Source organism: Petaurus breviceps, unplaced genomic scaffold, assembly GCF_028583685.1.
Source record: "Petaurus breviceps papuanus isolate PSGF00001 unplaced genomic scaffold, PetGlider_PUasm1.0 115, whole genome shotgun sequence".
NCBI lineage: Eukaryota > Metazoa > Chordata > Mammalia > Diprotodontia > Petauridae > Petaurus > Petaurus breviceps.
Genome location: NW_027185612.1, coordinates 1384719 through 1410142, shown reverse-complemented (window position 1 = coordinate 1410142; position 25424 = coordinate 1384719). Strand labels below are relative to the sequence as shown.

The 25424-nt window shown below is 37.3% G+C and overlaps 1 protein-coding gene across 1 annotated transcript in view; it reads right to left on the bottom strand.

Annotated features, from left to right (window-relative positions):
• Nucleotides 1–14416: 14416 nt before the first annotated feature.
• Nucleotides 14417–25424, bottom strand: part of GIMAP8 (GTPase, IMAP family member 8) — a 76683-nt gene continuing 65675 nt past the window's right edge. The window contains exons 5-6 of the mRNA XM_069083621.1: nucleotides 24572–25210; nucleotides 14417–19128 (exon numbers count right to left, since the gene is read on the bottom strand). Of these exons, the coding sequence (XP_068939722.1) occupies nucleotides 18431–19128; nucleotides 24572–25210 (1337 nt within the window). The 3' untranslated portion in view covers nucleotides 14417–18430. The remainder of the gene's footprint in view (nucleotides 19129–24571; nucleotides 25211–25424) is intronic.

Here is a 25424-nt window from a genome sequence, read left to right as displayed (position 1 = left end):
CAGCTCATCCTTTAAGTTTCTGATTTCCTCTTCATATTCCTTTATCATTTTCTTTTTCAGTCTTTCCAGGTCTTGCATGTAGGATCTTAGTAATGCTTCAGTTTCTTTCTGAATTTTCTTTTCTACCCGTAGATACAGCTGGTTTGTGTAGCAAGAGGCTCAATTCTTCTGTGTTATTAGCTCCACCAAGCTCAGAAGCTCTGTTAACTGGGCCTCCTACCCACTTCCAGTTGCCCTGTTGTTGAATGCACAGTGTCTTCCATCAAACTGGCCAATCAGGTGTTTCAAATCTCCATTCCTAGTTTCACAAAAGTATTGATTTAAATTGTTATCTTCCAAATCTCCCTTCCAGATCAATAAAAGTATCATATATTTCTTGGCTTTGGAACCAAACATTCCCAGGATCTTCTTTATTGCATCTTGCTCCTCATTGCTATAACAACTGAGATGGGCTACCAGGATGATGGCATGAGGACCAGGGGAGGACACAATGAGGCAGCCGCTGATCCTTTTTGATGTATCCATCTCAGACACGAGTGTCAAAAATTCCAGGAGTATCCACAACTACAATTTCTCTCTCATTCCACAATCTGCTTGTTTTCATACATTTCTTGGTCACCGGCTTTGCTGCTAGTCTTGATCCAAACACTTGCTTTCCAAAGAAATAAGATGTACAGGCAGTGAGGTATAGAAATCCATATTGGCCTATTAGAAAGTTAGAGGGGATCTGGGAAGGGATATAAAAAGAGAAGATTGGGGGAAGAGGTATTCAGTAGGCTTGCTATTTTAAGGTGGGGATAGGAAAAAGACAGGAAGAAAATCTGAAACTCAAAATCTTGTGGAAATGAATGTTGAAAACTAAAAATAGACAAATAAAACCAACCAAACAAAAAAAGATATGTAACAAAGATTGGCTCACTTTCCTAACACTAGACAGCTACATCTTCCCCAGAGGTAACCCTCAGGGTTGGGGTTTCCTTTCTCTGGTGACTGGAGTCACAGTTCTTTTTAACTATTTAACATCAATTAACTTTTTAAAAAGGGATATTTATTTTAAAGATATGAGAAGAATAACTACAAACCCTTCCCCCATCACCTTAGGAACATATCCTCTCCCATAACTCCTTGCCCCTGGGGAGACAGTGGGCTCACACACCTAATAAATTTTCTAGAAACAAAGTTTCCACCAAATTCATGTCCAAATGCAACGACTTAAAGAAACTGCCTTTGACCATGTGATTAATGCACTGAGGAATTAGTGAAAGAATGTCTAGGCACACTCCAAAGGCTTTCCGAGACTTTTCCATTATACAGTCATCACAACTTTCCCAAAGCAGACTCCCCTGCCTCTTCCACATGAAGAACTGCACCAGTTGCCCTCTGCTAAGGCTCATAGGCACTGGGTTTATTGACCAGTCCTTCATTATATGCATACAAAGAAACATAGCTTTCAGATGGAATGTGAACAACTTTGGGCAGAAAATGAATTGTGGCATAAATACAAAGACTCAAAATTATCTCTTGGGACTTCTGAGAGCCAAGATGAGAGAGTAAGCAATAAATCACTGGGGTTCTCCCAAACTCACATCCAAACAACCACAAAATAGCACCCCCAAACAGATACTAGAACAGTGGATCCAGCAGAAAGAAGGGGTGAAGCAGTGTTTTAGCTCTGGAGATTTGGAGGATCCACAAAAAAGTTCTGTCTCAGGTAAAAAGGAAATACATTCCAAGAAAGGAAAGATCCCAGTAATCCAGCAGCAACTCCACCTCAACACACCAGGAGGAGATCCTCAGTCCCAGTATGGTACAGCAGGCAAATGCTAACACCAGGATGTCCTCCTCCTTCCATGTGCCTCAGCACCCAAAACCACCACATGCTTCAGTATAACACCAGATAGGCAGGTTTCCTGACCAGCACAGCCCCAGGAAAACACAGGAAAACCCTACCTGGCCTCAGCACATGCCAGACACCACCACTGGCACTCCAGCTTAGCAGATAAGCTACCAGACCCTTAGGGCCTCCCATAGCACCTTGAACTATCCTCACCACAGTGCCTCACTCAACACTAGACATGAGTGTCTGCCATGGTCCTCAGGGCAACATAAGCACATCAACAACTAAATAGCCAGGGCCTGGCACAAGAAGCCTTAGACAGAGCCTCTTCCACCCAGAGAGCAAAGATCAAATTTAAAAGAAAGGAAAAAGGGAAAAAAGAGCAAAAAAAAAAAGAAAGAAAGAATCTGACCATAGAAAGTTTTCATGGTGACAGGGGACATCTAGATACAAACTCAGAAGAGGACAACAATGTCAAAATACATATGAAAAATTGCCAGGGGGCAGAGTCAAGATGGTGGAGTAGAAACAGGACTTCCATGGGGCTCCCACTTCCATCTCCTCCAATTCATGTAAAAGGTGACTCTGAACAAATTTTGGAGCTACAGAACCCACAAAATGACACCAAGAAGCTAACCTCCCACTGAGGACAGCCTGGCATGCTGGCAGGAAGTGGCCAGGGCAGCATGTTGAGAGCCGAGCCCAGTCCCTCATGAGACTGAGGTTTTAGCCTCAGGGAGGCCACAACCAGCCACCAATTGAAGGGACTTCTGATCATCAGCAGTTGTGGTGGTTTCTAGAATAATCAACCCACAGATGCTAAGGACAAAGTGAGAGGTCAGTGCAGTGTGGACTTTGGGACCTGTGAATTCCAGTGTGCAGTCTGGCCTTTGTCCCCTGGGTGAGAAAAAACTGAGGCAGGACCATGCAGCCGCTGCCACATAGCTGGATCAGACATCCTGGCCTGCAGTGTAGAGGGACCAAGCCACCAGTCTGAGGGGTAATCGCTCTTGCTTTAACCTGCTTGGATCCAGATCACTGTCTAGGGTGGAGGTCCGAGGATGTGTGACCAGCTTGCCAGAGTGTGTAGAGCCTTCAGAGAAGGCACCCAACTAATAGCTCCAGCATCTGAGAAAAACTTAGTGATTGGGACAAAGGTCCCACCTCTGGTAGCAGAGTTCTACTGTGGCAAAAAGATCTAAAGTCAAGTAATTTAGTAGCAACATGAGCAAACAAGGGAAACAAGGCAAGCACATTAATCCAACTTAGGACTCCTTTTTGGGGGACATAAAGGATCTGGGCATGGAACAGGAGGAAGACAGTAAAGTCACAACTCCTGCACCAAAAGCTTCCAAGAAAAATACTAGCTGGTTACAGGACATAGAGGAGCTTAAGAAGGATTTTGAAAACAAATAAGAGAAGTGGAGGAAAAAATGGGAAGATAAATGAGAATGATGCAAGAAAACTACAAAATGAGAGTCAACAACCTGACTGAAGAAAATAACACCTTAAAAAATAGACTAACTCAAATAGCAAAAGATGTTCGAAAAAACAATGAGGAGAAGAATGCCTTAAAAAGCCGAATTTGCCAGATGGAAAAAGAATCTCAAAAGCTCTCCGAAGAAATCATTCCTTCAGAATTAGATTGGAGCGAATGGAAGCTAATGACTTTATGAGAAATCAAGATACTATTAAACAAATCAAAACAAATAAAAAAAAGAAGGCAATGTGAAATATCTCATTGAAAAAGCCACTGACATGGAAAACAGATCCAGGAGAAATAATTTAAAAATTATTGGACTACTTGAAAGCCATTATCAAAAAAAGAACCTAGGAATCATTCTCCAAGAAATTTTCAAGGAAAATTGCCCTGATGTTTTAGAATGAGAGAGCAAAATAGAGGTTGAGAGAATCTATTAATCACCTCCTGAAAAAGATCCCAAAAAGAAAACTCCTAGGAATATTATAGCAGGGTTCCAGAGTTCCCAGATCAAGGAGAAAATATTACAAGTAGCCAGGAAGAAAAAATTTGAATATTATGGAAACACAATCAGGATAACACAGGATCTGGCAGCTTCTACACTGAGGGAACAGAGGACTTGGAATATGATATTCCCTAGGTTAAAGGAGGTGGGATTAAAACCAAGAATCCCCTACCCAGCAAAAGTGAGTATCATATTTCAGGGGAAAATATACTCATTCAATGGAATAGAGGATTTCAAGCATTCTTGATGAAAAAAACAGAGTTGAATACAAAATTTAACACTGAGATATAAGAAGCAAGAGAAGCATGAGAAGGTAAAGAGTGAAAAGAAATCATAAGGAACTTATCAAAGTTGAACTACTTACATTCCTACATGGAAAAATGGTAATTGTAACTTATGAAACTTTTCTCAGTATGAGAATGGTTGAAGGGAATAGAAATGTGTGTGTGTGTGTATATATATATATGCATGTATGTATGTATATATACATATACATGTCTATACATGAGGGCATATAGGCATATGAATACATATGTGATTATGTGTATATATGTGTACATGTATACATAGACAGAGGGTACAGTACCAGTTGAATAGAAAGGGATGATACTTAAAAGGTGAAATTAAGAGGTGAGAGAGGAATATAATGAGAGGAGATGGGGAGATATGGAATGGGGTAAATTATCTCATATAGAAGAGGCAAGGGAAAACTGTTACAATGGAGGGGAAGAACAGGAAGGCAAAAGGGAATGAGTCAATTTTATTCTCAATGAATTTGGCTTAGGGAGGGAATGACATACACACTAAATTGGGTATCTCACCCTACAGGAGAGTAGGAAGGAAGGGGATGAGAGGGGGTATAATGGAAGGGAAGGCAGGCTGGGGAGGAGGGAAGTTGGAAGTACCCACTTTTGAAAAGGAAAAGGATCAAAGCAGATAATAGAAAAAGTGGGGGATGGGATGGAATGGAGAGAAATATAGTCAGTCTTTCAGAATATATACATTACAGAAATGTTTTGCATAGCTACATATGTACAACCTATATTGAATTATTTTGTCTTCTCAGTAAGGGTAGGTGAAAAGGGAGGAAAAGAAAGAATCTGGAATTCAAAGGTTTAAAATCAAATGTTAATTATATATTATTAATATTATTTACATGTAACTGGGAAATAAGATATACAGGCACTGGGGCACAGAGATCTACCATGCCCTACTGGAAAGTCATAGGAGGATGGGGGAAGATATAGGAGAGAACAGATTGGTGAGAGGGACTATTCAGTGGGACTGCTGTTTTGGGGTGGTAGGTAGGGGAAAATAGGGAGAAAATTTGTAATTCACAATCTTGTGGAAATGAATGATGTAAACTAAAGAAAAAAAAGAAACTGCAAAAAAAACAAAAGAAAAACTGACAAAGAAAACTTGGAAGTGGTCTCAAACCCAGAAAGGACTTGTGTAAGCATTCAGAAAGAAGCTTAAATATCATATGAGGGTAGAAGAAAAATTGGGAAAAGAAATGAGGGTGATTCAAGAGAATTATCACTCAACAGTTCAAGGTTCAAAAGCTTGGAAAACTTCTGAAAAAGTAAAATTGGCCAAATGGAAATTGAGACACAAAAATTCACTGAAGAAAACAACTCCTTAAAGAGTAAAATGGGCAAAATGGAAAATACAAAGTTAATGAGGAAAATGACTCCTTAAAAGTTAGAATTGGGTAAATAGTGGCTAATGCCTCTATGAGATATTATGAATCAATCAATCAAATTCAAAAGAATAAAAAAAATTGAAGAAAATTAGCCAGTCCTCCATTATATGCTTTATATTTCATGGAAAAGACAACTGACCTGGAAAATAGATCCAGGAATGACAATATCAGAATCATGGGACTACCTCAAAGCCATAATAGAAAGGAGGACCTGGACAGCATTTAAGATCCTAAGCAAAAATGGCATTGAAAGAATCCACCGATCACTTTGGGAAAGAAATCCCAAAATAAAAACTCCAAAGAACATATAGCCAAATTTCAGAATTATCAGGTCAAGGAAAAAATACTACAAGTGACCAGAAAGAAACAATTCAAATATCAGGGAGTCACAATCAGGATCACACAGCACTTAGCAGCTACAACATTAAAAGGAGGTCATGTAATATGATATTCCAGAGTTCAAAGGATTTAGGACTACATACAGGAATCACTTACCTGGCAAGACTAAGCATAGTACATCATGGGGGGAAAAAATCAATGAAATAGAAGGATTTCAAGCCTTCATAAGAAGAAGACCATAACTAAAGCAAAAGGTTAACCTCCAATATCAAGATCCAAGAGATGCGTGAACAGGTAAAAAGTGAAAAGAAAACATAAGGGTTTCAATAGAGCTAAATTTTTTACATCCTTACACAGGAAGATGATACTTATAACTTTAAAATTCTATCACTAAAAGTACACATAGAAGGAATATATATAGACAGAGGTCATGAATATAAGGTGAATTTGAGGGAATGACATTAAAAATGAAGAGAGGAGAAAGAGAAGTACAATGGATGCAGAAGGATGGGAGAGGTAGAATGGGCTAAATTTTCTCACATAAAGAGACAAGAAAGACCAATTGGAAGGGAAGGGAAGATGGGACTGGGGGCAATGGGCATTGTTTGAACCTTACTCTCATCAGTCTGGGTTCAAAGACAGAATAATATCCACAATCAGTTGGATATAGAAATCTATCTTACCTGACAGGGAAGTAGGAGAGGAGGAGATTAAATAAAGGTGGGTGGTGGGAAATCACAGAAGGGAGGGCAGATCGGGGGAGGTGGTTGACAGAAGGAAAACACTGGTGAGAGGTGGGAATGTGGTAAAAGGTGGGAAAGGGTAAAAGGACAGAGAGGACAAACAAGAGGAAGAAGCAGAAGAAGATAAATATACACATAGTAATCATAGCTGTGAACAGAATGAACTCTTCCATAAAATGGAAGTGGATAGCAGAATGGATCAAAAACTAGAATCCTATAATATGTTGCTTATAAGAAATGCAGTTGAAACAGAGATACAAACAGAATAAAGGTAAAGGGCTATAGTAGAATCTATTATGCTTCAGGTGAAGTAAAAAAAAAATAAAGCAGGGGTAGCAATCCTGATCTTAGACAAAATAAAAGTAAAAATAGAACTTATCAAAAGAAATTAAGAAGTAAACTATATCTTGCTAAAAGGAACCATAGACAATGGAGCAATCAAATTAGAAGAAGAAGGAGTTCTACCTGTCAGATTTATGGGGAGGGAAAGGATTCATGACTAAACCAGAGACAGAGAGCATTACAGAATGTACAATAGATAACCCTTATCATGTTAAATTGAAAAGCTTTTATACAAACAAAACCAATGCAACCAAGATTAGAAGGAAAACAGAAATCTGGGGAAACAATCTTTCCAGGAAGTATCTCTGAAAAATGCCTCATTTCTCAAATAGAGAGAGAACTGAGTCAAATTTATAAGAATACATGACATTTCCCAACTGATAGTTAAAGGATATGAACAGGCACTTTTCAGATGAAGAAATCAAAGCTATCTATAGGCATATGAAAAAGTGCTCTAAATAACTATTGATTAGAGAAATGCAAATTAAAATAATTCTTAAATACCAATTCACATCTATCAGATTGGTTACTATGACACAAAAGGAATATGATAAATGTTAGGTTGGAGTAGTTGTGGGAAAGTTTTAACACTAATGAACTATCGGTGGAGTTGAGAACTGATCCAACCATTCTGGAGAGTAATTTGGGACTATTCACAAAGGTCAACCAAACTGTGCATACCCTTTGATCCAGCAATACCATTACTAGGTCTGTATCCCAAAGAAATCATAAAACAAAGAAAAGACCTTCACGTATAAAAATATTTATAGCAGCCCCATTCATGGTGGCAAAATATTGGAAATGGAGATGATGCCCATCAATTGGGGAATGGCCAAATAAACTGTGGTATAAGAATGTAATGTGATACTATTGTGTAATAAGAAATGATAAACAGGCACATTTCAGAAAAACCTGGAAAGACTTGTACAAACTGATGTGAAGTGAAATGAGAAGAACCAGAAAAACACTATGTATGAGCAACACTATATGATGATCAATTATAATAACTCAGGTTTTTCAGCAAAACAAAGATCCAAGACAAGTATAAAGAACTCGTGAAGGAAAGTGCTATCCATATACATATAAAGGATTGATGGACTCTGAATGCAGATTGAAACTTTTGTCCCCTTATTTTATTCTTTCTCCTGTTTTTTTTCTCTTTTGATTTGTTTCTTCTTCCTCAATTGTGATAAATATGGAAATAAGCTTTACATGATAACGTATTTATAAACTATGTCAAACCGCCTATAATTTTTTAGAATAGGAAGGGGAAAATATTTGGAACTCAAATATTGTAAAAAATAGATGCTAAAGATTTTCTTGATGTATAATTGAGGGGGGGGGAAATACTATTTAAAGCAAAAAAAAAATCCTCCCTCAATCATGTCATCATTGTTAGCAATCATCCTACATATCGCCTACTGTTTGTGACTAAATTCCATGAGAAAGCCATCTACAATCTACATTCTGTGCCTCCACTTTCTCTTCTCTTTCTCACTTCTCAAACCTCCCAATCTGGCTTCTGACTTTATTATTCAACTAATACAATCCTCTCCTAAGTTACCAGTGATTTCTTAAGTGTGATACCTAATGGTCTTTTCCCCAAACTTAATCTGCCGCATTTGATACTATTGATCACCTTCTCCTACAACATCTCTCTAGATTTTTATGACACTCTTCTCTCCTGTTTTACCTCTTCTCTGTCCAACTTCTTTTTAATTTCCTTTGTTAGTTTTTCAGTCATGTCATGGGGTAGCTATATGGCACAGTACATAGAGTGCTGGGCCTGGGGTCAAGAAAACTCATTTTTATGGTACCAAATCTGACCTCAGACACTTACTGGCTGTGTGACCTTGAGGAAGTCACTTACCCCTGTTTGCCACAGTTTCCTTGTCTGTAAATTGAGCTGGAGAAGGAAATAGCAAATCACTTCAATATCTTTGCCAAGAAAACTCCAAATGGGGTCATGGAGAGTCTGAAGAGACTGAACAAACATTTATGTCATGTCCAATAATGAAGAGTGTCCTCTAAGAGATAATACTATCTCACTTGGTGGTTTTATTTCCCATCAGTTCCCATACATGGTCAATTATTCTCTCTAGGCAGATTATTTCCAGACCCGTATATGCAGGTCTAGTTTCTCTTCTTGACCTCTAGTCATTATTCACCCACTGTCTCCTGAACATCTCAAAGTGGGCATCTCATAAGCATTACAAAATCAAAATGGTCAAAACAGTATTCATTCTATTCCTTCATCCCTGCCCTAACTCTCCCCCCTCATGAACTTCCCTAATACTCTTGAAGGCACCACTATCTTTCTGGACACCCAGACTCACTCCTCGGGGTTTTTCTGGTCTCCTCACTTTCCCTTGTCTGACATATCTGTTCCTAAATCTTACTGTTTCTACCTTCAAGAGATATTTCTTGCATAGATAGATAGATAGATAGATAGATAGATAGATAGATAGATAGATAGATAGATAGATAGATAGATAGATAGATAGATGATGTGTGCCCTCCTCCCTACTCCCATAGCCACCCCCACTAAAGTTAATGCTTTCAACACCTCTCCCCTTGGACTACAGCCATCTGAATGGTGTTCCTGTCTAAATTTTCTCACTTCAATGCACCTTCCACCCAACTTCCAAGACAATTTTTCTAAAGTGAAAATCTGATCATGTCACCCTTCCCCAGACCCTGCCCTTTCAATGAATCCCAAGGGTTCCCTATTACCTCTAGAATCAAATCTAAACTCAAGATTTTTGTTCAACTTCTGGTAATCTTTAAGTTATCACGTCTTCCAAAGTAGTATTTTCTAAAGATTAGTGTGTTAACTACTCTCCTGGCCTATTTTCTGGTTTGTGAGTGACCACAAGCACTCCTTTTTGTACTGGAACTGTGAGCACAGTTTCCACTCCCCTGGGTCCACAAGCTCTGGCATGCTAGTTCTCCTTACTCTGGGACTGTGACTCAAAACTTTGACTGGAATCTAAGAATGGGCAACAGAGTCCTGTACCAAGTGCCAACAAACCCCTGTGATCTGACCAGTTTTTCAACCCCCATACTGTCTGTGGTCTGAGAATTCTAGGAGCAGCCACTGCTTTTTGTTTTGAAGTGCTACTTAAAGTCACTTGGAGGGCAGTTTGTGATAGTTCAATTGGGTCTCTCCCTTTTCTCTCCCATCCTGCCTTTGCCCTAGCAGCTTACATTCTGAAGGGGAAGAAAATAAATACTTATGCAAGCATCTTAAGAACCTATATAAAGAGATTCAGGCTGCCTTTAAGTTCTGAATTGGTATCCTGCCAAGTTCATGTAATAGCATAAAAGAAAATTACAGACCAATTTCATTAATAAATATGGATACAAAATCCTAAACAAAATACTAGCTAAAAGATTACCCCAATATATTACTAAGATTAGACATTATATCAAGTTGGACTAATATCAAGAATGTCAAGATAGTTTATAATTAGGAAAATTATTAACATAATTGAGTACATCAATAATAGAAGCAAAAAATCATATGATTATATCAATAAATGTTGAAAAATCTTTTAATAAACTTTAACATTTATTTTTATTAAAACATTTGAAAGTATTGATATAGATGGATTTCTCCTTAAATTGATAAAAAGCATTTATCAAAAAATATCAGCATGCATTATTTGAAATGAAGATAAACTAAGCCTTTCCAGTAAGATCAGGTGTAAAATAAATAAATTTTAAAATGGCTGTTTGGAATAATATATATAATGCTGGTGTAATGGTAATAGAATTTAAAGATCCCCTTGTATTGGCTTGGCTTTTGGGTTAAGCATTAAAACCCAGAGCTTGTGAATCCCACTTGTGGGATGGACTTGTTGATGTGGAGAGAGATGAACTGGGAGGAGTTTGTGTGGTGGATTTAGAGAGGCCAGAAGAACTTTGGGGAGCAGCATCATGGAGGCAGAGAGAGAGAAAATTGTGGGGGGGGGTCAGAGTTGCTGAGAGTGAGAGGAAACTGCCAGTTGAAGCCACCTGGACTGCTGAGGGCCAGTTGGAGTTGCCCAGGACTTTTGAGAACTGCCACCTGGAGCTGCTGAGAACTGAGGAGGCATGACTGTGGGGCCGGTATTTTTTCTGTCTGTTTTGATGTTATTTTGCCAGATTTATCCACTGGTGAAGGACAGTGCTGTTGTTGCAGAGGTCCTGGAACCTCACTGATGGTTCAGAAGCCCTGAAGGAGGAATTTCTGGTGTATGTTTACAGAAATCCTGGAGGAGGGTCTTTCTGACGTTCTCAGGGGTCAGGAGACTGTTCTATAGGCAGAGAATGAATTGATGAGGACTCTGGCAATGTATATTGAAGCTTTGTTAAGCTTTATCTCCCCAGGAAGAGAGATTGCTGAGAACTTGCCTCTGGCCAAAATGAAGAAAAGATCTCTCCTTGGGTATTGAATGCTGTGATGATATGGTAACCTTGTTGTGGCTTAGGGGTAGGTGGCCTTTGTGCTCTCCTTTTTGAGGAGGCCCTTTTAGAAGGTGCTTGGTGGTAACTGATCATAACTGTAATTCAGTTGTGATCCAGGGGTGGAACACTTTATGACTGATGAAATGAATGTACTTTGTTTATGATTGAAAACTAATCTCCAGTTGAATAGAGAGAAGACTTTGTGATTGACTAAATGAATGTACTGTCCAGGGGTGGAGTATTGGACTTTAGTACTTTGTAATTGCATTGAGGACTTACTAAATGACTGGGTTACCCTGTATTTTGATTTCCTCTTTTCTGTGAATGTTTAGCCTTGATTTGTCACTGAATAAATAGAGAGTTACTATGTTAGTATTCCAGATCTTGGAAGCTGCCTTTGCTTGGTGTTCCAGCTGGTCTAAATCTTTTTCAGCAACAATTTTCCAGTTTCCCTAATCATTCTTTTCAAGTAAAGAGTCTTTGTCCCAATAATGTGCATTCCTGACTTAATCTGATATGATTGCTATCTGTATTAATCTCTGTGTATTGCTCATCTAGTCTATATAACTTTTCTGATTTTTATCCAGGACCAGATAATTTTGATGAGTATTATTTTTTATTATAGTCTGAGATCTATCAGAATCAATTTACATTCATTCCCCACATATTTATGATATTCCTTGATATTCTCAGCCTTTTCTTGAGCCACATGAATTTAAATGTTATCTCATCTAATTCTAAAATATATCCCTTTGGTTATCTTGTTGACATAGAACTAAATCTTTTATTTAAGTTTATTTCCATTTTTGCTATATTGGCATGGCCTAGCCATGGACATTGAATATTTTTTTAAATTAGTCATTTCTTTTTTTTTTCTATGAAAATGTTTTATAGTAGCATTTATATAAATCTAATGTGTATTAGTTGCTATGGACATTTAGTGCATTTTTATAAGAAATGGAATTTCTCTTCCTTTACTGGGTTTTATTGGTAATAATATTTATTGGTTGATGATTTTTATGTATTTATTTTCTATAATGCTACTTTACTGAAGCAATTAATACCTTGATTAACTTTCTGTTGATTCTCTGGAGTTCTCTAAATAAACCATCACCTTATCTACAAATAAAAATAATTTTTCCTCCTTTTTGCCTATTCTAATTCTTTCAATTTATTTTTCTTATTTTATTGCAATAACAATGTATTATATAGAGTGCTGGCCTCAAAGACAAGAGAACCTGGGTTCAGTACATAATGATTAAGTAACCCTGAACAGCCTCTCAGGGCTAGGCAACTTAAGAATACAAATTGTTGAGAAAGTGATGATCCATATTGTTGAAGGGAGTTTCCTCATTCAAGAATTCTCTAAACCAATAAAATCATAGATTCAGTTCCTAAATCTATCATATTGCTACAGCTAAAATTTCCAGAACTAAAGCACGTGATAGTGGAATCAATGAAAATCCTTTATTTACCTTTGCCTTATTGGTAGAGTTTTTAGTAGTTCTCCATTAGAAATAATGCAGCTCTTGATTTTAAATGTTTTTTATTATGTTAAGAAAATGACCTTTTATTCCTATTTATTTTAGCATATTTTTTCTAAGACCAATGAGCCCTATATTTTGTTGGAGGTATTTTCCCATGTCTATTAAAATAATGGGATTGTTATTATTTTCATTAATTTATTGTTTTTATAGTTTTTCTTTTTTCTGCTTTTTGGAGGGGTGGAGGCAGGGTAATTGGAGTTAAGTGACTTGCCCAAGGTCACACAGCTAGTAAGTATTAAAAGTGTCTGAGGTCAGATTTGAACTCAGGTACTCCTGACTCCAGGACTAGTGCTCTATTCACTGAGCAAACTTAGCCTCACCTCTACTTTTCTTAATGTCAAATCATCTTTGTGTCCTTGATAAATTCTGAGCTAGTATAACTTATACTACTGTAACTTTTTCACTAATATTATATTTAACAATTTTGCATCTGTATTCATTAGTGATATTGTAAAAATAGTTTTTCTCTGCTTTGTTATAACAAGTTATCAATATAGCTAATAATAATAAATATAAAGCTTAAAGGTTTGCAAAGTACTTTACACATATTATCTCATTTGATATGCACAACAATCCTGTAAGCTAAGTGCTATTATGATACCCATTTTATAGTTGAGGAAACAGGCTGAGAGAGTTCAGCTGACTTGCTCAAGGTCACACAATTTGTAAGTGACTGAAGGCAGGATTTTAACTCAAGTCTTCCTAACTCCAGGTCCAACACACTTTCCACTATTAAATCCTCCCTGTAGTGATCAGAAGGCATAGCCTCATAGCAGGAGTTTGCTAAGTTGTTTTTTTTCTATTTTTGTGAACAGCTTAGAGAATATGGTGAACATTTGTTCTTTAAATATTTTATTGAACTCATTTGTAAATCTATCTGGTCTAGGATTTTGTTTTTAAGGAATTTATGGTTTGCTCAAACTTCTTTTCTGAAGTTAGGTTGTATATTACATGTTTTGTTTAACTAGGTATCTTGTCTTCATCTCCCTGATGTCATGGTCTTCTTCAAGAATGAAGGACAAACTACATACAACCACAACCACAAATATTCATTTAATTTGTTTTCAGTTTTGTTGGCATGTAATAAGTATACTGGTTTCTGATGATTTCCTTATTTATTCTTTATTATAAATTCCTCTCTTTGCATTGTTTTTGGCAGTGTGCTTCTCTCTCATATATATATATATATATATATATATACACACACATATATATAATTATACATATAATTATACAGATATAGAAATAGAAATTTCTTCCTAAGAACAGTTTTAGCTATATTCCATAAGTTTTGGCAAACAGTTTCATTTTATTTCTCTTTAGTATAATTATTGTTTCTGTGGGGGGTTTTGACCCACTCATTCTCTAGGATAATATTTTTTAACTTCTATTTTTCCAAGTTTTTTGTTCATTCTTACCTTATTCATCACAATTTTTGTTACACTGAATTCAGTAAATGATGCATGACACTGTTGAGATTATCAAGGGTTCTTTTATTGAATTCTTGATTTCAAGTAATTTAGTTATTATATGGAAAACCAAAACTAAGACATATTTTCTAAGGAATAGAAAGACTCTCGCTCAACATTTGGTCACCCAAATGACATTTTTTTCTTCAAAAAATGTGTACACTTAGTTACTTCAATCAATTTATTTCATAAAGAAGGGGACAGTTCCTATTCTGATTCCCACACTACACATTGAAAACCCCTTATGTTCCTCGAGAGGTATAATAGGAAATACTCAGTTCAAAATCTCATTCAAACCATCCCTAAACAATATTACCTTCCTCAGGAAGGCAGAAACAATAGTTGATTAGAGTCCAATGTGTAGAGGCAAGGGAGATAGATACTGGCCATCAGAGCAAGTGGCTTTGGGCAGAGATAATTGGGGCTGCACCCCACTTGTTTTAGTTTCTAGTGAGGCTTCATTTAGTCCCTTCTGAACTCTGGGGAGTTGGGGCTCATAGTGTGGTTTCCTCTCAGGGCAAGCCTACACACCAGGGAACTAGCAATGGTTTCCCAAACCCTGCTTCCAGCCTAACCCCCCATAGCTGTTATCTAGGGAAACAGAAAAAGTTAACAGGAAAAAATTCTGCATTGATTTGCTCAGGTTCCATTCACAAATAAGTATCATTCTCCGTACATAAATGAACTCGATATTCTACAGACCCTCAGGGGTGCTGGTGTGGAGAAGAGAAAAAATCTGCAGAAAAACTCCTGGTCTGAGGGGAATTAGGGCTTCAATGCCATCTACCTTGTTTCACAGAAGAAAATCTCTACCACTTGAGCTCAGATGACTCCATATTCCCAGCATCTGGTGATGCCTTCCTTCTGGGGCTGGGGCTGCTTCCTGTGGCCCCAATCTTCCTTCCTGTCACTGCTCAACCATGCCTCTGTCACCCACTGAAGTTCTGCCTCGAGCCACTGCTCATCACTTTTACCATTGTCCCCTCCTGAAACATTGCCTCCTGCAGATGTCATCCACTGGAGCTCTCCATCTGCAGCTGTCATTCGCTGACGCTGCACCCTATTTTTACTCTCTTCCTCCAAAGATGTCTTTTTGTGTTTCTTCACTGCACTGCTACTGCGATCAACCACATCCCCTCCATTCTGCCCTTTCTCTGGCTTCTTAAGTGCCTCTCACTGAACTAAGATTAAGATAAAGGCTAAGGCCCTAAGAGCTTCTTGGTGTTCCTGCTGCTATATAGCTCTGGAAAAGTGTCCTTGTTTCCAGAGTGAGAGCACCCAGTCCATGCTCCTTGAGGTTGGGCAATACACTTTCATTTGTCTTTGCTTGCTTGGTTTCACTTTACCTAGCATCTCCCCCTAGGTAATGTTGCTTGGGTGGCTGTGATCTATTAATCACTCTTCTAAATGAAAAATCCTTAGCCATTATTTTTGGCTGAGTCAGACTGAACTCAATCAACCTTTTCTGTCTTGGGGTATATGCAGAGTGCCACCCCCATACACTCTACACAGAACCTTCTACTGAGGCTAGAGGGACAAGCACATGGCTTTATTTTCCCCTTTAATTTTTGTCATGGCCCAGCTGACAATCCTCTTGAAATGGTAATGGGTCTCAAGAAGATCCTTGAGAAAGAGAGGGGAAAGGTATATTTTGATGGACTGTACCAGCAAATCTTATCCCTCTTATCTATCACAAAAAGGAATAGATATCTCTAAACATATCTCCTTGATTCCTGCCAGGAGAGGAGCAAGTGATTTGGGGCCAGAGGCTATCCACTCTGCTCTTCTCAAAAAAAAAAAATCATTGGGCTAGATCTATATTTATCTCCCCCCTAAAAATAATTTAGTCTCTGGAAGATTATTTTTAGTTTCAGGCTAAGCTCCATGTTGGTGTCATTTAGCAGGGAAGGAGTTTTCTGAATCATATATCTAAAAGCTTGACTTACTTCCCACCAAATATCTCTTTGACAAAGAACAAAGAAAAAAGATGACTATATGAGCTGATAGAAAATAGAAATCAGAGAAAGTATACATTAGAATACATAACACTCAATTAGGATAACTGAGCTCTGGAATTTTGAGGGAGGGTAAGACAGATAAACATGGCACACAGGAGGGCTGATAGCACAGGTTCACTCGATCTGGTCAGACAAGTAAGACACTAAGACAGCTTCAAAGTGGTTAATAATCTTACTTTATTCTAGTCTAGTCTTCTCAAAAAGGTTGCTGTCAGTGGGAGTTGGAACTACTACACCATTCCCTAATCACTCTTCTTGCAGGAGCCAGTGAGAAAAGGGGGCAACTACCCCTACATCTCAATGGAGTCAATCAAGACAGGCACCGCTTGTGCAATCCCTTAAATCCCCTCAAGCCTCAATGGGGTCCAGTTGAGGCAAACAAAGATTCCCCCAAAGCCTAGATGGGGGCCAGTAAAGGCACATACAGCATTCCAGCTTGTGATTCAAACCCAAGGGTTCCCCACTCACTGACCAGAGCCCACCTGCTTTATAGGGCAACAGGTAAAGAAGGCATATTGCCAGTGATAACCTCAAAAGTTTACATCACCTCATCCCTGTATCTCACTGCACAGTTGAAATGAATGTTAACAATATAAGCACAAATGTTTATATTATTTTTATTATATAATGCTGCACAAGCATGGTGGAAATATTTTGAACCATAATCATGAGAATTCATATCTAATACTCGGTAACAAGAGATTGTTATGACTATGGATTCTAGGAAACTGAACTCAAAGAAATAATACAAAAAATCCACTTCACACACATTAAAATCCACCTTACTTACAGTAAGACTGTGTGTGTGTGTGTGTGTGTGTGTGTGTGTGTGTGTGTAATTGAGAGGGGGGGGGCAGAGTGAGACAGAGACAGATAGAGGAATTCTCAGATCTTACCTAATGTGAAATTCCCAAAAGTCTCTAGTGTAGCAAACTGGGGACACAGACATGATAGAAGTTACTAGGTTGAGGTGGCTAGGTGGCACAGTGAATAGAGCTCCAGCCCTAGAGTCAGGAGAACCTGAGTTCAAATCTAACCTCAGACATTTGATGTACTTACCAGCAATGTAACTTTGGGCAAGTCACTTAACCCCAATTGCCCTCCAAAAAGCAAGAAAACAAACAAACAGAAGCTGCTAGGTCCTCTAAATGCCAGCTCCTTCCCAATCTTTCTTTCCCTTCAGAGACCTAAAAGGAAACTGGAATCCCATTTCTTGTTCCCTTGAAACTGGAAGCCAGAAGACACATTTTCTTTTCTCTCAAGCTTTTATCAATGCTATCTTTCATGCAGGTGTGGAGCATAAAGTAATCAATCTCCACCAAAGAGGAGAGTCTTGTGAAAATGGATTTTGAGTCACAGGTTATGCTAATATAGGTCACAGTCCAACACAAAAGAAGAATCAAAACATCTATTCATATTAAAATATTCCATCCAGGAGATGCTCTTCTCTGTCCACACACTTGCCACATTTCCTAAGTGTTCCCATGATCTGTTTGGTTTAAGAGCCATATTGTAATGATTTCTAACCCCCATAGAACAGCTGTCAACTTAAAGAAGAAAAATTAGCTTCTGTAATCAAAGTATTTCTTCCATTCTGGTACCTCAGATCTGTCCCCCTGCTCACTTTCCCTTGCCCTGAAAACACCTGCACATCTCTTCCTTCTTGATTGTCTCCCTGGACTTTGAATTGCTCCCTCCTTGGTTGGCTTTCTGATACTTGTGTATACTTGCGTTCTTTTCAAATGGTTGCTGCCTTGCCACTTGTAACTTCATGCATGTCCAGACTCTTTCCAAATTACCTGACTGCCACTCACCACCTTGTTTTGACTCTTAGCCTGCTTCCTCAAAACTTGTTTCCATTTCTCACCCTCTATTTACAATCTGCTGCTAGCCACATTCCAGCATTATAATTAACTAAAGCATCTATTTAGCTGACTGTCCCCAAGAATAACTTTACCATATATCCTGAGGTCATCAGGCACAGCAAGAACCAATTGGATTATGAAAAATGGAAATCTTTCTTGTGTATCCATTTCTCTATTGTCCTGAAGAAACTTTTCTCCTGGAAATCTTTAATCCTGCTGGTATAAGTCTCAGGTTTATCACTGGCAGGATAGCCTTGGCCTTCATGACTCTGAACCAGTCTATCCACCATTTCCAAAAGCTCATTGACCTGCTTTTCCTGGGCTAGACCAAATTCTTTGTTGTTGAAAGCACAAAATCTTCCTCCACACAGTTTAATTAGCTTCTTAAGAAGCTGATTATCTGAAGTTTTGATGTAATTCTCCAGTGTCTCAGTACCTAGATCTTCTTTCCTGGTGAAGAGCACAATCATGTACTCAGTGATCTCTTTTCCAAATATGGCTTCTAGTTCCCTAATGCTCTTCTCATCTTCTTGAGTGAACCGGCCCAGCTGAACCACCAGAATGAAGACTTTGGCTCCTGGAGATAGGCAGAGGCTACGAAAGGCTTCTTCTCCTTGTTTAGAAAGATCTTTACTAGCCAGGGTGAGGTCAAAGGGTGGAGTATCGACAACTGTAATAATCTTCTCTCTCCAGGTCCTGTCCTTGTTCTGACAGGTCTTAGTGATTGTTTCTCCTTCATGTTTGGCTACAAATCTATGCTCCCCAATAATGGTGTTCCCAGTGGAGCTCTTCCCAGTCCCACTTCTCCCTACAAGAATGAGGCTTAGCATATCTGTGGGAAGAAACATATGAAAGATTAACAACCATGTCCTCATTGGAATTGCTACTGTTCATGTGTTCTCTGTTTCTCATATGTTTCTTTGCTGGTTCAGTTTACATGTCTCCTCAATCTCTTTCTCCTTTTCTGGTTAAAGATATACCCTCCTATTTTCAATGTAATGGGAACACTTGATGAGCAACGAATTTAACAACTTTTCTGGTGGCAAGTTTCTATCTTATGACCCTCTGAAGCTCAGAGTCATTATATAGTGTATCAAGCAGGAAGCAAAGAGAATGAGTTTCTCCACTGGGACCTTTTGCATGCACTCTCACTTCAAAATGTCTTTTTGCCCCCACTAAGCAGTAAGCAGACAGGAAAGAGTCCCAGAATGTAGCTGCACGTGCTCTTAAGTGGAGAGCTGGACCCCTCCATTCCACATTATACACTTCTAGAAATGGGTTCACCAAATGTTCACAGTCTAGAAACTGGGCCCTTGTTCAGCTCTGTGTTACATGAACAATAACAAATTCCTTCTCATTCGGGGTAATTCAAGAAATAGGATAAACTAAATAACTCAATACTGCTATGCTCTATCTAACATAATCAGATAAAGCAACATTACAAGGGAGTTACAAAGGAACAGTTGACACAATCGCTCATCACATTAGGCTTTTGAGACTTTATAGTGGGGTTTGGTCGAGACCTATTAATTATGTTACTGCAAAATGTTTTGTTGAAATAACAATATATGGGTGTACCCATATCTTGGTTACCTGAAAGTGATCATAAATATGCCATCTGTGTATTACCAATTTTTATAAAATTAGAACACATCAAGATATACTGCAATGAAAACCATGTTAAACATAATTGAAAATATTATATAATATTACATATTATACAATATATATTACATAATTATATATTATAGAATATATATTATATAATTATATTATTATTCACTTAAGGAAAATTAGTAGAAAATATTAACTATAGTTTTATACCATAGGTGACAAAGAAAATTGAAATTATTGGATCTCTCTAGTTATAGAAATTACAGATAAAAAATAATTTTCCAAGCACCTATTCTTCTGTTTTTCTTTATGATTATCTACTAGGCAGCATCTGTCTCTCATCCATTAAATTCCTCCTCAAGATTCATTAGTGTTGTAAAGTCTTCATAAAATTATTATAATTTATCCTGAAGGCAATGAGAGAGAAATTTTTATCTCTATTTTTTCTCTTTCTATTTTATCTATCTCCTTGTAGGAAACTGTCATGTTACAATCCCCAAGACTTCCAGCCTTACTTTACAAGGTGAGTATTATTTCCTTTCTCTTTGGGAGTTCCTATGCCAGTAGAGAATTGGATTTGTAATCATTACTTTATATCATTGCATCATAGGGAAACTGGAGGCCTCTACACCTTTGGTAAAACAATGTGACATCACAGAAAGAAATGTAGACTTACCAAAGAAACAAAGATGAAACATGTACCTCTTGCCAAATGATTTTAAAATGCCGAATAAGACATACATTATTGGACATGGCCAATGTGACAATTTATTTTGTTGAACTATCCATATTTGTTATGAGGCTTTTCTTTTTCTTAAATGTTCATTTAAGTTGTTTTAAATTTGGAGGGTCAATAAGAGGTAAAGATAATACATGTAAAATTTTAGAAAAGTAACTTTTTTTAAAAAATGCAACCTATTGGAGCTGGAAATTTAGAAATGGTCTTACTGAGTAAGCTTACTTTCTTTTGATAGATTTCCTTCCATTTATACATTTATGAAAAATAAGGGGAGAAAACAACCCTTGGGAATTGTCAAATTCCTCTGCCTTTGAAAAATGAAAATGGAAACAAAAAGATTGTTCCAAGATCAGTATCTGAGGATCCCAAAGTACATGAGGCTATGCCAGATGCTATAGATAGTAACAGCCTATACTCACAGAACCTGTCCACCCAAAGCTTCAGATCCCAAGGAAAACCCAGCTAGACCTTCAGAAATGTTCCTGCCATCCCCATCAGTGAGTGGAGGGAGGGTGGCAAGAGGTAGGTGCTGCATTTTATCTTTGGTCCTTTATGAAGTCTACATTTCTTTCTGAGATATCACATTGCCTTACCATAGATTCAGAGGCCTGAGAAGGCTCCTCAAATCTGACTCCTATCTGAGGTGATTCCTAGAATTTCTTCTATATTGATTTTTTAAATTTGATTCTCTGTGAGGGGCTCGCAGCTGTGGCAGGAGCTCCCAATGACTCCCCAAGGGATGATTGAGGTTCTAAACCCCACTGTCCTCCTGAGCTTCAGTATTATAGAAACAGTGCTAACTAAAAGATTAAGCCAATATATTACAAAGAATATATATATACATATGTATATATATATATTATGATCAATTGAGAAGCATATTAGGAATTTGGGGATGGTTTAACATAAGGAGAATTGTTAACATACTTAAGTACACCAATAATAAAAATAAAATAAACATGATAATATCAATAGATGAAGAATTTTTTTTATAAACTTTGACATTCGTTTCTATTAAAAACAACTGAAAGTACTTGTATGGGGTGGCTAGGTGGTACAGTGAATAGAACACCAGCCTTGGAGTCAGGAGGAACTGAGTTCAAATCCGGCCTCAGACACTTAACACTTACTAGCTGTGTGACCTTGGGCAACTCACTTAACTCCAATTGCCCTACCCCCCCCAAAAAAAAGCAAAATAAGATACTTGTATGAATGGATTTCTCATTAAATTGATAAAAAGCATTTATCTGAAACCTTCAGCAAACATTATTTGTAATGGGAACAAACTAGAAGTCTTCCCAGTAAGATCAGGTGTGAACTAAGTATGCCAATTGTTATCAATTTTATTCAATATTGCATTGGAAATCTTAGCAATAGTAATAAGAGAAGAAGAAGAAATTAAACTAATAAGAATATGAAATGAGGTGAGAAAACCATCTCTTTTGCATATGATATGATCATTTTCTTGAAAAATCCCAAAGACACCTAAAGAGTTAACTGAAAAAATTAATAATTTTGTCAAAGTAGCAGGATATAAAGTAAGCTCACATAAATGATTGTGAACAAAACTCTGTGAGAAGAGAGTGAAAAATACTCCATTTAAAATAATTCCACACATTATAAAATACCTGGGAGCACAACTGCCAAAACAAACACAGTAATTAAATAAACAAAATTATTTTTTTAAGTTTTTATACACATAAAGTCAGATTTAAATAATTATAGAAATGGGGGGGGGTGACTAGGTGGCACAGTGAATAGAGCACCTGCCCTGGAGTCAGGAGGACCTGAGTTCAAATATGGCCTCAGACATTTAACACACAAACTAGCCATGTGACCTTGGGCAAGTCACTTAACCCCAAGTGCCCTACCTTCCCACCTCCAAAAAGCAAAAAAAATAAATAAATAATTGTAGAAATATTAATTGTTCATGGGTAGGCAAGCTGAATATAGTAAAATGACCATTTTAGCTAACCTAATTTATATGTTCAATGCCATTCTGATTAAATTACTGACAAATATGTTAATGAATTAGAAAAATAATAAAACTCATTTGGAAAAATAAAAAGTGAAGAATGCCAAAGAATACAATGAAAAAATGTAAAGGGTGGGCATTTAGTAGTGCCAGATCTTACACTGTCTTATAAGGCAGTAATTATCAAAATGATCTGGGGTATTGCCTAAGTAATAGAAAGTTAGATCAAAGGAATAGAGTACACATACAACTTATAGCAGTAAATAAACATAATAACCTTGTGTTTGACAATTTCAAAAACATAAGCTTTTGGGATCAGAATTCATTATTTGGTAAAAATAATGTTGATAATATTGGAAAGCAGTATGGCATAAACTAGTCATGAACCAGTATCTCACACCATTCACAAAGATAGGGTCAAAATAGATATGTGACCTAGATATAAAGATAGATTTTACAAGAAAATTAGAAGAACACAGAATATATCAGTTATCAGACTTATGGATAGATGAATAATTTATGAATAAATAAGAGATAGAGAGCGAAGTTAAGTGTAACATGGATAATTTTCATTACATTAAATTAAAAAGGCTTTGTACAAATAAAACGAATAAAGCCAAGATAAGAAGGAAAGTAGAAAATTGGAGTGAAATTTTTATAAACAGTTTATCAGATAAAGATTTCATATATAAAATATGTAGATATTTATCAGATCCATAAGAATATGAATCAGATCCCAATTGATAAGTGGTAAAAGGATACAAACAGGCAGTATTTAAATGAAGAAATAAAGAGAATTTAAATATATAAAAATGTTCTAAATCATTATTAATTAGAGAAATGCAGATTAAAACAATACTGAGATGTCATTTGTACCCCTACCAGATTGAATAAAATGATCGAAGGGTAAAGGGACAAATATTGGAGAGGATGTAGAAAAATTGAGACTCTAATTCGTTGTTGGTGGAATTGTAAAATGATCCAACCATTTTGGAGAGCAATCTGGAATTATGCCCAAAGATTTATTAAACTACTTACACCTTTTGACCCAACAATACCACTACTTGGTGTGATTCCAAACACGATTTGGGGCAAAAGGGAAAGAACCTATATGTGCTAAAATATTTATAGCACTATTTATATTTATAGCTGCTATAAAATATTTATAGCAACTATTGCAGAGATATCCATCACTTGGGGAATGGCTGTATGATTGTGATAGAATACTACTGTGCTATAAGAAATGATGAGTTCAATGATTTTAGAAAAACATATAAAGACTTACATGAAATAATGAAGAATGAAATGAGCAGAACCAAGAGAAAATTGTATATAGTAACAACAATATTATTCCAAGCATGATTTTGAGTGAATAAGTTATTTTGACTATTAAAAAGCCCAAGTTAATTATAAAAGACATATGAAGAAAGATGCTATCTGCATCCAGTGAAAGAACTGATAAAAAGAAATACATATGGAATAATTTTACACACATACATACATATACACACATATTTGTGTCTAATAATAGCTATCTCTAGAGTGGAAATAGAGAAGTAAGAGGAAAAAAGAAATTTACAAGATAATTTTATTATTAATTTGAAAGGAATAGCAAGTTGTGAATAGTAGATTTGCAGTTTCATGTGCAAACATCTTTTTTTGTACTATGTTATGGAAATGTTTGTTTTGTTCCATAAATTAAAAATATTTTAAAGACATAAGATTGACTTCCATAAAATGACTAGAAAACAAGAAAGGACAAGACATAATGAAATGTTAAACTGTAGGTGACAGACTATAAGAAGTTGATGGCAAAGAAGAGATTTGTGAAGAATTAGAAGAAAAATAAAGGTTTCATTTGGAAAGATTTCCCTCCAATGTGCTCATTCTTTCTAGTCCTCATTCTTCCCTCTGCCCCTTTGCTTTCTCTTCATTTTATTTTCCTACCACGTCTAGCAGCAGACTTCCTGAAGACACAAAACTGGCCTCCATTGTCACACACCATTTTGTCAATTTTCTCCAGAAGCCCATTCACTTGGAGTTGTTCTTCCTCTCCTGTGACTCGGTAATTGAAGGCATAGTACTGAAATCCACAGTCCCAAATGAGATTTTGAAGAGGTTTATCTGCATTCTTTATGAACTCCATCAGGTCCCTGCCTGCCAGGTCTTCTTTCCGGGTGAACAGGATGATCACATGTCTCCTCAGAGCTTCCTCTCCAAAAAGCTCCTTGATGTTCCTCACCACTGTCTCATCTTCCTCTGTGTAGGATCCCAGAGGGGTCACTAGGAGGAGGGCATGCAGGCCTGGGGAGCTTAGAGAAGAGAGATGGCAGAGCTCTTTCTGGGAGTCCATCTGGGAAAAGATATCTGGAGTGTCAATGAGCACAACTTTTCTGTGTCTCCAGATCCGCTGCTCTGTCCTGCACACTTGGGTCACTGGCTGCTCACTGAGTCTGGACTCAAACACACACCTGCCCAGGATGCTGTTTCCCGCAGCACTTTTCCCTGAAGCATGTTTCCCCACAAGAAGAATCCTCAATTCATCTTTCTTGTTGTCCTGCTTGGGCTCTATCATGTGCCCTGCCCCTGTTGGGATAAAACAGACATGTTAGTTAATAACCTTTTCCAACAAATGGCAACCAGGTTTTTCAGGACTTAGGCAGGACTTGGGATCTGACCAAGGGGCCTCACTTAATCATGGTCAAAACAAAGTCTATGGGATTAGTTGAATACTATAATCATAGAGTCAGAAAGGATCTCAAAATTGTCATAACAGATTTTTTTTGGCTCCACTATAGCC